This window comes from Danio rerio, chromosome 19 (assembly GCF_049306965.1).
Source record: "Danio rerio strain Tuebingen ecotype United States chromosome 19, GRCz12tu, whole genome shotgun sequence".
Lineage (NCBI taxonomy): Eukaryota > Metazoa > Chordata > Actinopteri > Cypriniformes > Danionidae > Danio > Danio rerio.
Genome location: NC_133194.1, coordinates 43,174,822 through 43,190,431, shown reverse-complemented (window position 1 = coordinate 43,190,431; position 15,610 = coordinate 43,174,822). Strand labels below are relative to the sequence as shown.

At 33.8% G+C, this 15,610-nt stretch overlaps 1 protein-coding gene across 20 annotated transcripts in view; it reads right to left on the bottom strand.

The window, feature by feature from the left end:
- Positions 1 to 15,610, bottom strand: part of vps50 (VPS50 subunit of EARP/GARPII complex) — a 307,794-nt gene that overhangs the window by 126,221 nt on the left and 165,963 nt on the right. For all 20 annotated transcript variants that reach the window (XR_012395216.1, XR_012395215.1, XR_012395217.1 and 17 more), the window contains exons 17-19: positions 12,791 to 12,881; positions 9,125 to 9,301; positions 3,337 to 3,455 (exon numbers count right to left, since the gene is read on the bottom strand). Coding sequence is in view for 4 of the 20 variants with exons in the window: in XM_017352306.4 (XP_017207795.1) it covers positions 3,337 to 3,455; positions 9,125 to 9,301; positions 12,791 to 12,881 (387 nt within the window). In the remaining 16 variants the exon portion in view is untranslated. The remainder of the gene's footprint in view (positions 1 to 3,336; positions 3,456 to 9,124; positions 9,302 to 12,790; positions 12,882 to 15,610) is intronic.

Here is a 15,610-nt window from a genome sequence, read left to right as displayed (position 1 = left end):
ATAAGTTTGTACACTGCAAATGCTTTTCTTACTTTTTTGATTACTAATGATTTTATAACTGATCAATTACTGATTTTTTTTGTCTTGTTTCTTGACAAGCACAAAATAGATTTGTTTTAAGAAATACTATGCCAAAATTAAGTCAGTTTTCCCTTAAAATAAACAAAACAATTTGCCAACAGGGTAAGCAAAATAATCTTGTTATTCACTTTGAAATAAGATTATTTTGCTCATCCCAAACATTGGGAGATTATTTAGCTTGTTTTAAGCAAAAACTCACTTAATTTCAACATATTTTTTACTAAAACAATACAAAATGTTTTGCTAGATTATAAAATAATTCATTGATTTAAGATTTTTTTGATAATTGGACTAGAAAGAAGACAAAAAAATAAAGTAAGACTCTTTTTGCAGTGTATTGAATCCGAAACATTACAGTTGTTTTCCCAAACAGGCACTGAAATCTCATCTTGTAAGCAAGAATCACAACATCACATTCAAGAAAACTCATGTGACTTTAATCACGCGAAACATTCGCTCCTTTAAAATGTGTCAAAGTGTCACAACATGTAATACAGCGGCTGATTTACTACAGCGAAAACCATCAGTCATCTTTATGAGGAACAAACAGCCATTAAATATTCATCAGGCTTCACTGTTTAATCACATCCCTAATCATTCCCTTGATTTATGACATTTCTATCACACGTAAAACACTGTGAGGAGCGATTAAGAAAAGCAGAGATTAAAGAAACACGTCAGTTTGCAAACTCAGCAAAACAACAACGTGCTTGAATCCCGAAAGGAGCCGTTTTTAACAATCTCCTCCAGACGTTTTTAGTTGACTTCAAAGCTCTGAATGGCTCTAAATGGACGCCTCGTGGACTTAAAAGACTCGTTCTTCATGAAATAATTAAAGCCGTTCGCTGGTTATAAGAGGCTAATGATAGCTTGTGTGTTCGCTGTACACTGGCTGAATCTAAAACTAAATCGCTGCCCGAAAGGAAACATGAAATCCATAAATGAGAAGTTTGCTGCCTGCTGATTTCTGTCTCAGGTTAATGAAGCGTTTCAACAAGTGACCGGAATATATTCGACCGTTTTTGAAAACATGATATTACACACTCGATGGAGATGGGCTGACGATCATGCTATGAATATCTAAATTGAATTTCGATTAAGGCGACAGGGTGGCTCAGTGGTTAACACTGTCACCTCACAGCAAGAAGGTCGCTGGTTCGAGTCCTGGCTGGGTTAGTTGGCATTTTTATGTGGAGTTTGCATGTCCTCCTCGTGTTCACGTGGGTTTCCTCCAGGTGCTCCGGTTTACACCACAAGACATGCAGTATAGGTGAATTGAACAAAATAAATTGAAAAATTGTAAAAACATATGCTGGATAAGTTGGTGGTTCATTCCACTGTGGCGATCCGTGATGAATAAAGGGAGTAAATTGAAGGAAAACGAATGAATGAATTTCAATCAATTATTTAGGCTGAATTAAAAACTTTTATTATGAAGTTTTGAGAAAAGGTCTCTTCATCTGCACTACACAACTGAAAATCCACGTCAGAAGCTAAATGTATTTATAAAAGTTTAAAAGATTCTTCTTTATAATATATTATTTTAAAATATTAATTAAAAAGCTAATAATCTTCATTGTAGAGTACATATATATTTAAACTATTAAAAGACAGAAAAAAAGATTACATTTTTATCATCCCTTCAGTCTTCAGAATATTATACATATCTGAAACACTGCAGTTTTATATATATATATATATATATATATATATATATATATATATATATATATATATATATATATATATATATATATATATATATATATATATATATATAAATGTATAAACATCATAGTACCAGATTTCTTTTTTTTAATTTACAGGTAAACATTTCACATTCAAAATAATGTGCGTGAAGATTGTTAATATGTTAACATGTATGCATGTTTGAATGTTGTTAATATGTTTGCATGTTAAAATAAATCAGTATTTTAAAATGCAATATTTAATGTGTCAGACACAAAATAGACACGTCATTTTTTTAAAAAAATTAAATAATGATTTAATATTAATCTGACCCGTTAACTGTTAATATTCAGTTAATAATTGGCGGATGGCAAAATAAACCGAAATTATCACCCCTAATGTCAACAATAGTTTTTATGTTAAATTAATCAGGTTTCAGCTAATTTTTTTTAGTTATACAATAATTAACTTTTTATAATTATGATTTATAATAATTTAATATTTTTAGTTGGTTTGACTGATGTAAAAAGTTGAGATGACAAGAAAAGCTTACTTGATTCAACAACAACAAAAAAACTTTTTAAAGTGTATAACACTGCAATGGGTTTATTTTTATTTGTGTATACTCAACATAAAAACAAAACAATGTAGCATTTTACATAAAGGTACAGTTTACATATTTAACTGTTTATATTAAAGGACAAAACTGTATTACAATAGTATATAAATATACATTTATTTATATATATTAATACAAAAATTGCTGTGTTGTGAAGAAATTATAAAATTGTGTATGGAAAGCATCGTGGCGCAAAACTTGAAAATTAGGGTTGTGCTGATCTGAAAATAGCAACACATCACGCAAACACATCTTGTGCCTTATTGCATCGGGTGTATGATGGGGTCTTAAGCCTTTAATTGTCATTTATGAGGGATTTATAAAGCATAAATTGTCCTCACTCAGATCACAAAACTGCATGAAGTTGTGTTAATAAAGCATTTATTAACAAACAAAGTACTGTTATTATATGCCGGAAAAATAAAATATATAAATGTCAATTTTAATAGTTCATTAATCATTTATTTACTCAATCTAAATGATCTTAAAAGATAAAAACTACTCTTAAATAATCTTTGTAAATAAAGTAACGCTTAATTCAGTAATGAAAACTTTCTGATTGATAAAGTATGAAAACACAATCATTAAGCACATTATATATGTGCTTGAAGATTAACAACACAGCATTTGTAGCTGTACTTATAAACTGCTTATAACGTCTATGAATGTAGAATTAATGCTTAACAAATGATGAATTAACTATTTGCTAATGCTTAATAAATGATTCATAGTGCGTAGTTATTATAAAGTGTTACGGAAAAGTCTGCGTTTTTGTTTGTCTACACTGAAACGCAAGCCTACAAGGGGTTTGCAGCTTTTACAAAACTTGTCAAGAAATAAAAGTTCAGGAGTAGCATGGATGCCAGGACTTAAATGCACTAGCGTAAAAAAAAAAAAAAAAAGTGTGTTAGTGTGTGACGCGAGCTGCAAGATGAATCAGTACTGACCTCTTCACTGGAGCGTCCCCTGTCTGTTCATCTACGTAGTCCTGTTTCAGCTCCTCGGGTACATCACTGTCACTGTCGTACTCTTGGTATACGCTCTTCTCCAGCTCATCTGACTCATACTGAACAGAGAGACAAAAGTACAAACATTAACATACATTAACATTATAGTTCAGTAGATAATAGTTCAAAGAAAAACTAATTTTACCTATTAAAAAAATCATCAAAATGAACAACACAACTAAATCTATTATGGCTGCCCTGCATGAAATGAAATGTAAGCAGTGTCATTCTGTGGTATTACAGTTGGAGCTGCAACATTGCGTCAGGTACGATGTCCCTGAAATCAATTATATGGTGAAATCATTACCAGTTAATAGAAAAGCTAACTTATGATCCTAGGAAGGATAAATTGAAATGTTAATTTTTCAAATGATCAGAGGTTTTTACGCTGTAAAAAAGGCTGGGCTGTTATATAATGTGGGAAAGCCGACTGTTGGGTTAAAAAGTGTCATTTAAATTGAACTGAAAAAATTTACCTAATATTGGATTTCTCCCTATTTGACCTAAAGCTGGGTTATAACAATCACACACACAAAAAAATCCATTTCATGTGTACAACTTAATATACAGCATTTTCATTAAAGAATCATGAAAACAAAAATGTATTTAAAACAGTTATTTTCACATTTCATAATAAGATGCAAAATATATATGCAGTGTTCACAATATAATATTTTTTTCTGTACAGTTTCAAGTCAGGATTTTTACAGAATTATAATTTTGACCTTAAAATGGTTTGAAAAAATTAAAAACTGCTTTTATTCTAGCCGAAATAAACAAATAAGACTTTTCTCCAGAAAAAAAAATATTATCAGACATAATGTGGAAATTTCCTTGCTCTGTTAAAAATAATTTGTCATTTACTTAAAAAAAAAAAAAATCAGAGGGCTAATAATTCTGACTTCAACTGTATGTATATTTATGCATCCATTCATTTTCTTTTCGGCTTAGTACCTTTATTAATCTGGGGTCGCCACAGTGGAATGAACCGCCAACTTATCCAGGATATGTTTTTTTACACAGCGGATGGCCTTCCAGCTGCAACCCATCACTGGGACACATTCATACACAATGGACAATTTAGCTTACCCAAATCACTACCCAAATCATATGTATTTATATATATATATATATATATATATATATATATATATATATATATATATATATGAGCAATATCACACGAGTAGCAGTGCGATATGGCTATGTATATAGGTGCGATATCTGCACTAGTGGGAGGCGTGCGTTGGAACGAGGCCATAGGCGGTGGTTGACGCGCAAATGAAGCGAGTAAACTCAAATGTTCCCGCGGCTATTTACGCGCAAATAGCGCGATTTATTCACGCGTTCCGCGTCTGGTGTGAACACAGCATAAGAGATCTCTCTCTTTTGCATGTTGTAGTGCTATATTTATACTATAGTCATTTTATTGTGTTGAGTGTGAGATGGGACTCACTTATTAGGAATGTATGCATTTTGTGAGTTACTTTTTGGTTGGCCATCTGTTTCTAACGAGTCTCCTTTTTTTCGCTACTGCAGACTAGTTCAGTAAATAGAAAGAAAGAAGAAATGCCCGCATGAGTTTTGCGTTTTTACATATCGCAAACACAACAGTAATCTGGTAGGTATTGCGTTGCTTTTATACTGGAAAATCTGTTAAGACTTATGATCTTAAAATGTCAGCAAAATCACCTGTTTTGTCATCTCTTTAGACATTACGCTAGAGATTCATTCAAATACTAGCTCTAAAGAGACATTTGTGAAGTAGCAAGGGTTTCTGCTGCTCTGACATCAGCTGCAGCTGTTCGTGTTTGATTTTCTTTTTTAAATACACGATTATGCCGCTAAACTATTGTTTAAAAAAATATCAGACTTATAGCAGTGCGATGCAGCTGTATATCGTCACTGGTGGAAAACTAAGGCACTCCCACCAGTGACGATATAAAGCCACATTGCACTGTTACAAGTCTGATATTGCTCATATCACCTCTGCCATTTATTAGTCACTCATTGGTAAACAGCACCAAAGCGTTATGAGCCAATCGCAGCACTTTCTGTTGAGCGCGTGACCAATCATAAGAACTCGCTAGTCAAGGTTTAGAAAACGAGCGGGAAATTTATATTTGTTAATTTGCTATAAATGCTTGTGTTGTTCTGTGCATGTACTTGAGTTTTTAAAGGTACAGTTTACATATTTAACTGTTTGCATTAAAGGACAAAACTGTATTACAATCGTATATAAATATACATTTATTAATATATTTTAATAAAAAAATTGCTGTGTTGTGAAGAAATTATAAAATTGTGTATGGAAAGCATCGTCAATGCACCAATGATATCGGCACTAGTGGGAGGCGTGCGTTGGCACGAGGCCGCAGGCTGAGAGTCTGATATTGCTCATATCACCGCTGTCATTTATTAGTCACTCATTGGTGAACAGCACCAAAGCGTTATGAGCCAATCGCAGCACTTTCTGTTGAGCGCGTGACCAATCATAAGAACTCGCTAGTCAAGGCTCAGAAAGGGAGCAGGAAATTTATATTTGTTTATTTGCTATAAATGCTTGTGTTGTTCTGTGCATGTACTTGAGCTTTTAAAGGTACAGTTTACATATTTAACTGTTTGTATTAAAGGACAAAACTGTATTACAATAGTATATAAATATACATTTATTTATATATTTTAATACAAAAATTGCTGTGTTGTGAAGAAATTATAAAATTGTGTATGGAAAGCATCGTCAATGCACCAATGATATGGAATTGAAGCGAAACGATGGGATGATAATCGTAACCAAACCGTAAGACAAGTGTAGGTTCACCCCTCTAATATATATACACATTTGTGCAATTAAACAAAAAAAAAAAAAACAACAACAAACTTTTAACCTAACGTTGGGTTCCAATATTTGACCCAACACAGGGAAACAAGCATTTGCTACAGTATATGTAAATGATTATAAAAACAACACAATGCTCCAACTTAGCTTCTCCTTAAATGAAAGTACCTTTAAATATTACATGCTAGAGATTCAACATAAATAAAAGTATCCCTAAACAACCCCTCCGGCCTGTAAATGAGGTGAAGTGTAAAGTGGATGAATGCATCCGATTGTATGTAGTTACCAACAAAACACTTTGTACTCTCTCTCAGGGTAAAAGCACTTGTAGGAAAGGCTGGACTGTTTTTTGTTTTTTTTTATCAACATACACGTTTGTTCTCATTATAGCAGCATCATCAGAGACGCCAAGCACATCAGAGCTTTAATAATGATGAGTATTCGCTCCACACACACGTAATGGCCTCTGTCAGCACTTCTAAGGACAATGAGCCACTTAACGTTAGCAAATATTTACGCATCCCATTTTCACTTCTATTTAGTTTCCCCCTTTTTGCAGTGAGTTTGGCAAGCATCTAGTACGACTATAAATGTAACTGTAAACCATCATAAAATGACTGTTTGCTCAAGCCCGATGCCAAAAAGCGCAGAATAAATATTGTTGAAATGTGTTGAATGGATATCAGTGAAGTAAAGAGGACTGTGAAACTAATTTGGATGTTTTATAAATGGTGAAAAGCTCTAATGTATGATTTTGGTAGTAAAAGAAAATGCTAAATAAAAACTATTAATGGTACATTTCACCCAAAAATGAACATTTCTTCACTATTTTTTCATCCTTAAGTGTTTCCAAAGTTTTAAGAGTTTCTTTCTTCTGCTGAATAACAACAATAACAGAAATATATATTTTGAAGAAAGCTGAAAACCTGTAACCATTGACTGTAAATCTATGGAAATCAAGGGGTACAGGATTCCATCTTTCTTTAAAATATTTTCTTTAGTGTTGAAAACACATGAACGAAAGTCTGACAGGTTTGGATTGAGTGAAGGAGTAAATGACAGATTTTTCATTTTTGCGTGAAATATTCCTTTAAATTAAACAAGTAAAGAAATACTGTATATAATAATAAATAAGCAATGTTCAGTCCCATACAGTTGGCATTACATATGATTTAGGGAAAGATACTGCAGATGAAGGTAAAAACGAATCAATTGTTATAACTAGACCTGCTTGATATAACAAAAAATATTTGAAAAAAAATCACAATCATTTTTTTTCATATCAGTCGATATCGATATTTATCACAATAAATGTCATATGCATACATCAAAAAAAAAAAAAAAATATATATATATATATATATATATATATATATATATATATATATATATATATATATATATATATATTTATATATATATATATACAGTTGAAGTCAGAATTATTAGCCCCCCTGAATTATTGCCTCCCTGTTTCATTTCTTCCTCTTTTCTGTTTATTAAACATAATATATATTAAAACATAATAGTTTTAATAACTCATCTCTAATAACTGATTTATTTTATCTTTGCCATGATGACAGTAAATAATATTTGACTAGATATTTTTCTAGACACTTCTATATAGCTTAAAGTGACATTTAAAGGCTTAACTAGGTTAACTGGGTAACTAGGCAGGTTAGGGTAATTAGGCAAGTTATTGTATAATGATGGTTTGTTCTGTAGACTATCAAAAACAAATGTAACTGAAAGGGGCTAATAATTTTAACCTTAAAATGATTTTTAAAAAATTAAAAACTATTAACTAACTTTTAGCCAAAATAAAAAAATAAGACTTTCTCCAGAAGAAAAAATATTATCAGACATAATGTGAAATTTTCCTTGCTCTGTTAAACATTATTTGGGAAATATTAAAAAATAATAATTAGAATCAACTGTATATATCATGATAATTATCGCTATCGAATTATCGCCTAGCGATCATCACACTCTACCCTGGTTGATTGATTAAGAGTAGGAAATCAATTTTGTATTTCAAGTTTTCTAAACTGTTAAATTTAAATATAGAGTATATAATTCAATATGTAGTATTTTAGGTTGCTTTTTTTTTAAATAACTTTATCACTGTATTAAAAATACAGCATTTTCAGTTTTGTCCAAAATCAGGCAAATAACATTTCCGCCTGTATTAACCTTCAGAATTTGGATACGAATAAATTGGTAAGGTTTGGTGTATGTGCTCACTGAAATTTACACACACAAATTAATGAACTGCAATGAGATATTTTAAATAGTTTTCTGTATGTTTAGGTTGAAAAAACCTACAATTTCTAAATTGACACTTTCATTAAAAGCCTGTTTTTGACTGAATGGAAATTCTGTCATCATTTACTCACCCTTCACCATCTACTGTTAAAGACATAATTATTAGCCCTCCTGTGAATTGTTTCTTTTTTAAATATTTCCGAAATGATGTTTAACAGGGCAAGGGATTTTTTACAGTATTTCCTATAATATTTTTTCTTCTGGAGAAAGTCTTATTTGTTTTATTTCAGCTAGAATAAAAGCAGCTTTTGATAAAAAAAAAAAAAACATTTTAAGCTCAACTCTAACTTACCTAATTAACCTAGGTAACCCTTTAAATATCACTCTTAATATCTAGTAAAATACTATGTACTGTCATCATGGCAAAGATGAAATAAATCAGTTATTAGAAATGAGTTATTAAAACTATTATGTTTAGAAATTGAAAAAAAAAATCTTTCCGTTAAACAAAAATTAGAGGGAAATTATACAGGAGGACTAATAATTCAGTAAGGGCTAATAATTGTATATTCAACAGTATATAAAACTGTACATAACATGACCATCATTCAAACTACTATATACCCCATTAGAAGCCAGGACGTCCTCAGTCTCCTCTTCTTTGTTGTCTATCTGCATCTCGAAGGGGTTTCCACCCTCCAGGTACTGCTCGAACAGAGAAAGCTCCAGCAGATCTGTGGATTCTGGCTGCCTGCTGGGAGACACTGAAGGAGAACGACACTGACCCATGAACTTAAACTCCTGAAAAAGAAGAGAAACATGCAGATCAAACAACTAAAAGACAGGTCATGAAAACACCCACCTGCACTTGTTTTTTGAGTATGTTGTTTGTTTGCTAACGATGTATTAATTTGTGTTTGCGCCATCAGCAGTGAAAGACTGGATTTAATGATACTGCGTGTTTGTGTTTATTAACCATTCAAGGAGTATTTGATAAATATTACAGATGCATTAAGATTTGTATTGAAAATTCTGAATATACTAGTCATAAAAAACAAGAACTAAGATGCAAAGGTGAAAGCACAATAGCATAGTTCTCATAGTTCAACCACTCTGCGCATCAGAGCTCCGGCAAGAAATCGTTATGGAAATGTGCCTCATTAAAGAGCACCGTTGATTACGCCATTCACTCATGTGCTTTTCAATACCCATTTTCTCTAGTGCAGTTCTTTAAGAAAACACCTGTATATTCAGCACAAAAAACTGCTTAAAAGGTCCATCAGAGAACAGTTTATCAAGAGTGAGACCCTGTTTAGCATAGAATAATTGAAAGAGATGCATTTCGGTTTATTCGGCAGATACTCTCGGGTGAATATTCCTGCGTTCCACAGTGTAATTTGTTTTGAGACGGATGTACCCTGACTAGGAGAGAAAACAGCTTATGCTGGAATACAATCAGTGATGATGCTTACCCTCATTTATCAAGATGTCAAGCTTTTCGTTAGATTTAAAATGCATATAAAAGCAGCCCATTACAGCAAGACGGAAAATCTGAAGGAAGATGATCAACAAAAAAATGTCTACTATTTGGTTAGAATAGCACACACTGTGGATTTAGCTTATTATCTCAGTATGGGCTCGCATAAAGAACACTTTCTGACGCAGGATATGTACAGGAAGCATAGAGTAAACTACAGCTAGGAAAATAAGTATTGAACACGCCATGAAAAATGTATTATGTGTAATAACAAGGGAATGACATAGGCAGAAAGTACTGAACTATTAAAAACGTATTTAATACTTTATATAAAAGGCTTTTTTAAATGACGGCAGCTTAAAGACGCCTCTCGGATGGAGAATGAAATGACATGAATTGCTCATGTGTGATTTTTCACAGACTTCAACAGAGTGGAAACATCTTGATGGTTCTGTGGGTCTATTAAATCTGATCTATATTTTCTATTCTCTATTGGATTGGCTCAGGTGATTGGGTGGGCCATTCTACAGCTTGATTTTCTTTCTCTGAAAGCATTTGAGAGTTTCCTTGACTGTGTTTTGGATCATTGTCTTGCTGAAATGTCCACCCTGGTTTCATCTTCATCCTACTGCGAATGTAGATGGACTGAAGTAGCTGACATTAATTTACAATGACACAGAGCAGAGAGTTGCTAAAGAACTACTGAGCGATTTCAGCTGCTGCCTGGGCTTTCACTGCCTTTCTACACCTCCCTATCTTCATGTAATCAATACTTTTTCTCAGTGTGATTTCATTTATTACACATAAATTCATTTGTAAATTAATTAGATTTGAGTTTTTTTTGTATATATGGATTTCTTTGGTTGTTATCAACATCTGGTGAACATTTCAAGTCAACAGCACCGTCAGAAATATGTTTTCTGAGAAAAAATGGAGACATATTCAATACTCCCCGCTGTATAGTCTTTTATAGGTTACCTTATCACCACTTTAGGTTTCAACTGGTAACACTGGTGACTTTTTTACTTACAGTATATTTACTAAATGCTGAATGCTAAAAAGCACTACTAAAGCGTCTTAGCTTGTGATAACTGTTTAAGCCTAGTTCACACTACAGGATTTTAAGCTCTATTCGAAAGCTTGCCGACAGATCGTGCTGTGATCGAGAAAAAATCTGGGGGTGCTCAGCAGTCTTTATGTGTGAACTACTGAACAACGCCCTGAACAAGTTGCCCTCTTTCAATGTCCTCCATCTCATCAAGCAGAAATAATCTTTTCACTGCTGATTATAGCACCGGGGATATTTATTCAAATCAGATTTATTTTTATAACTGACTTAAAGGGATTGTTCGCCCCAAAATGTTTTAATTACCTCATTATCTCCTCTCCCTTTCTTCTGTTGAATACAAAAGAAGATATTCTGAGGACTGCCATTTCTGGCATCCATCTATTTCCATTGTAAAAAAAATGGAAGGAGAAAAAAAATACCATGGAAGTCAATGAGTGCTACCTACCATCTTCTTTTGTGTTTAACAGAAGAAAGAAATAAGCTTTAAACAAGTGAAAACAGAGAAAATGATTTGTCATTTTTAGGTGAAATTTCTCTTTAAATAAATCATACAGTAGCTTGATGCATACTAATACTGCACTCTGCAAAGACACTTTAAGACCAAATCAAAATGGATCTGACTTTTCAAATCCACACTTATTGGGAATTCAGATGTTTTACAATGTACAATTGCAGTCAATGAGGCTCGCTGAGGCATCGCCAACACCTCGCAGAGGAAAATCCAAAATCTAGCATTCTGAATATTCCAGAGCAGTTACCAATTTTCATAGCATTCGTTCTGACCGTTCTCACATTAGACGTCGTTTTGTCACATCAAATATACATTAAAAGCTATTGAGATAATAAAATATTTTACGACACCATTACCCTAAAAATGTTATCTGTTTTGGTAATACAGCCTATAAATGTGTAGTTAAGATACTAGAACACCCGTAAGGGTCTGTGCCTTGTTTTCATTTTCACTTTCATAAACAGGAGCTATTTCACGGAACAGAATATCTTGTTTTGAAAGTTATATCAGAAGTAAATTTATGTTATTGTTAGCAGGAAGTTGCTAGGCAAAAAAGGCCAGCATATTTAACGCCATAGTGAAAAGTAGCAAACGTGCATGCAGCCATTTTGACCAATATGGTATTTAAAGATAGAAATACTCAGTTTTGCTCTGTTTAAATTTAAAAAATAACACTGTTAAAAAGAAATACACAGAGGTTTAGGAAACATCAGGGTGTTATAGAGTTATTGAATAATAAAAATTAAAAACTCTCTTATTGCCTCTGTAGTACTAGTGTTAAAGCCACATCTATCCCATTAAACATAACAGATGAGCGATTGATCTCCCTTGAAAGCTTTCAGAGAAGTTTGAAACGCTGTCAGGGATGTAATCAGCACACAAGCAGCCAATAGTATTCAGTTTTTCTGCCGGCTCCTCCCTCAACATTTCATTGGCTGTGGATTGGTAGCTTGACTGAGCTGTTGGCGAACGAGTTGTTGTCGGATCATGTAGTGTGACCCCATCTTGTAGATCATTTACGAAGTGTTGTGTAGTATGAACACAACAGTGATTTAAAGACAAAATCCGGTGATGTAGTTTGAACGGCACAGCGATCTGCCGATGTTTAAAGTCATGCAGTCTAAACAAGGCTTTATCAATGCAAAATACAATTCCTGAGGAAAACTACTCAATTACAGTAATCTGATTTGTAATTCATCAATTTAAACAACTCTCAATGACATTAAGGCTTACGTGGAGCTGGGCGATACTGAAGTTGGACTTCACAGGGCACAATTCCCACGTTTCATTTTCAAGAAACATTCGCAGCTCCTCCAGGCGAGTTCTGTAGGGGAGAAATGACAAGAGGTTGGCTTTTGTGAGCTGGAGACCCTTTGCCATTCAACTCAATGAAAATGAAATGGGCTGGCAAAAAAAACGATCCAAGGAAAAGTCGATGGGTGAAGAAGGTTAGAGGTACGTCCTGCTACAATGAGTGTCAAAGTGGCCCGCTGCCAGACAAGGTCAATACCAAAAGGCTTGTGCAAAATGTCAAAAACCGGCATTATAATTCACAATGAATGCAACAAAACGAAGTCCTCAACTAATCTCTATAGAACATACCACCTGATTATAAGTTGCTATAAGCTCTCTAAATTTGAATAAAGTGTAGCCAACAGCAGGGCGTTTGACATTCGAAATACCATCTGTAGTTATGACTTCAATGCATGATATTTTAAATGCATCATTTTCAAAGCACTTGAAGGGAAAGTGGATCGTTTTGTCCTCTAAGCCAGAGGGCACAATGTGTATTGTAATGGCAAAATGTGTTAATGGCGACACGGCGACAGCAGAGATTAAGCATTCAGAAGAGTGACAGATAATCGCTTTATGGATGCTGTCCAACTGCTTGAATATTCAGAAATAATGGTAAGACGCCCTCTTTCAATGTCCTCCATCTCATCAAGCAGAAAAGGTCTTTTCACTGCTGACTATAGCAGCGGGGACATTTATCCAAATCAGATTTTTTTATAACTGACTTAAAGGGATAGTTCACCCCAAAATGTTTTAATTACCTCATTATCTACTTTCCCTTTCTTCTGTTGAATACAAAAGAAGTTACTCTGAGGACTGCCGATTTCTGGCACCCACTGACTTTAATTGTAGGGGAAAAAAATACTATGAAAGTCAATGAGTGCTTTGGTAAGCTGAGAAAATATATACTTTTCCTTCTATGCTAATGAAGCACTACTGAGACATTCCAAGCATGGGATGGGTCCTCCTGGTGAGGCAGAGTTCCTCACAGCTCCGAAACACATCTCTACCATTTGCTTACAGTAACCATGTGCTCTTCACCATACACAATTCATCTGCTCGTGTTCTTCCTTCATATAACTTTGTCATGTTTGGTGTCATTTGACAGTTTATGACTTCAGTGTTGTAGTGATGAAATCAACAGAGACATTGATTAATTGTATTTCAATCTACAATATATTTACTATTGTTGGGTCATGACCTGAGGAGAGTATGTTAATGTACTTCTCCCCCACTTCATCTCTTCAACTTTGTTCTCATGTTCAGCTGGTTTTGGGGGTTGGTTTTCACTCATGTTTGACAATGCTTTGCTCAGGGTATAATAGGTAAAGGTAACTGTTGATCTGGGAGAATGGCTTTTACTCTGCTTCTCCTGCACATTTCTTCCTTTCACTGTCTTTGTTGCTCAGCAGTGCATATGTTACAGCTATTTTCTTTATACAGTATGTTAGTTTGTGTCATTCTAATGCCTGTATATTTGATCATGTAACTTAATAAACAACTTTGCCTGCTTTAAGACTTAGAGATTCTTTCTCTTTATCAATGATGATAACAACTTTAATGGAGTCAGATTAATTACAATGGAGTCAGATAAATAATGGATTTAAACACGCCATCCTTCAACTGCTTTCTGTTTCCGACTATTGGTTCAGAATAGCAGCGTAAGCTGCAATCCTTACACTACCTGCCATCTTCTTTAGGGTTCAACAGAAGAAACTGAAATAAACTTTAAACAAGTGAAAACAGAGAAAATGATGACAGAACTCTCTCTTTAAATAAATTATACAGTATGGTGCATACTAAGCCTGCAATCCTGCACTCTGTAAATATACTTTTAGAGCAAAATCAAAATGGATCTGACTTTTCAAATCCACACTTATTGGGAATTTGGATGTTTTACAATGTACAATTACAATGTTAATTTGATATTGCGTTATATTAAGTTACAATTCATAGTATTAACAAACCATTAACTAACACCATTGGCTTTGTAAGCTAGGAAATTAGGTGCTTATTAAGTTAGTAAGGTCGAAGATAGGATTAGATTTTGGGTGGGATTACGGATGTAGAATAAGATCATACTTTATAACTACTAATGAACAGTTAATATTTTAATAATAAGCCAGAAATTAATAGCATAAATTGTGACCTAAACTGAAATCATAGATATATACACTAGATGTCGCCTGGCCTATTGTTGTCTATTGGACGGAACGTGTCAATAGCGCCGCCATCTTGCTACGGGGTAGCGCTCCTTTGAAATGAATGCGGGACCAAGGTACAGTGGAGGACTGTGGCCATCCAAAGCCAGAAATATACACATATACACATATATCTATGATTGGGAGTTTTCCTGAATTGTAGTGTGTAATTTTTTTTTCTAATTACGAAAATTATAATTTTACATCACTTTTCTACATTGATGGATCAGTGACCGCACGGGCATTCCTGACAAAAAGCCTGTGTTTGTGTGTACAGAAATGTACTATTCACCCTCCCAGTTAAATTTAATATACTCCGTGTCCTGAAACACACCTCCTCTCCAGCTTTCACTTTGTGAATGAATCCCCCAAACGACTCTTTCATTAACGTTAGCCGACAATAATACAAGTTTCTGGCAGCGCAGCATCTCGTTGTCATATTTCTTTTGCATTGTTTGCTGATTTTATTCAACAAAACTAGCATAAGCCGAGTTGGAGCTGCTTTGCCGTATGATGAATGCAGTAAGTGAATGTCATCATCAATAACGTTACCTGATTA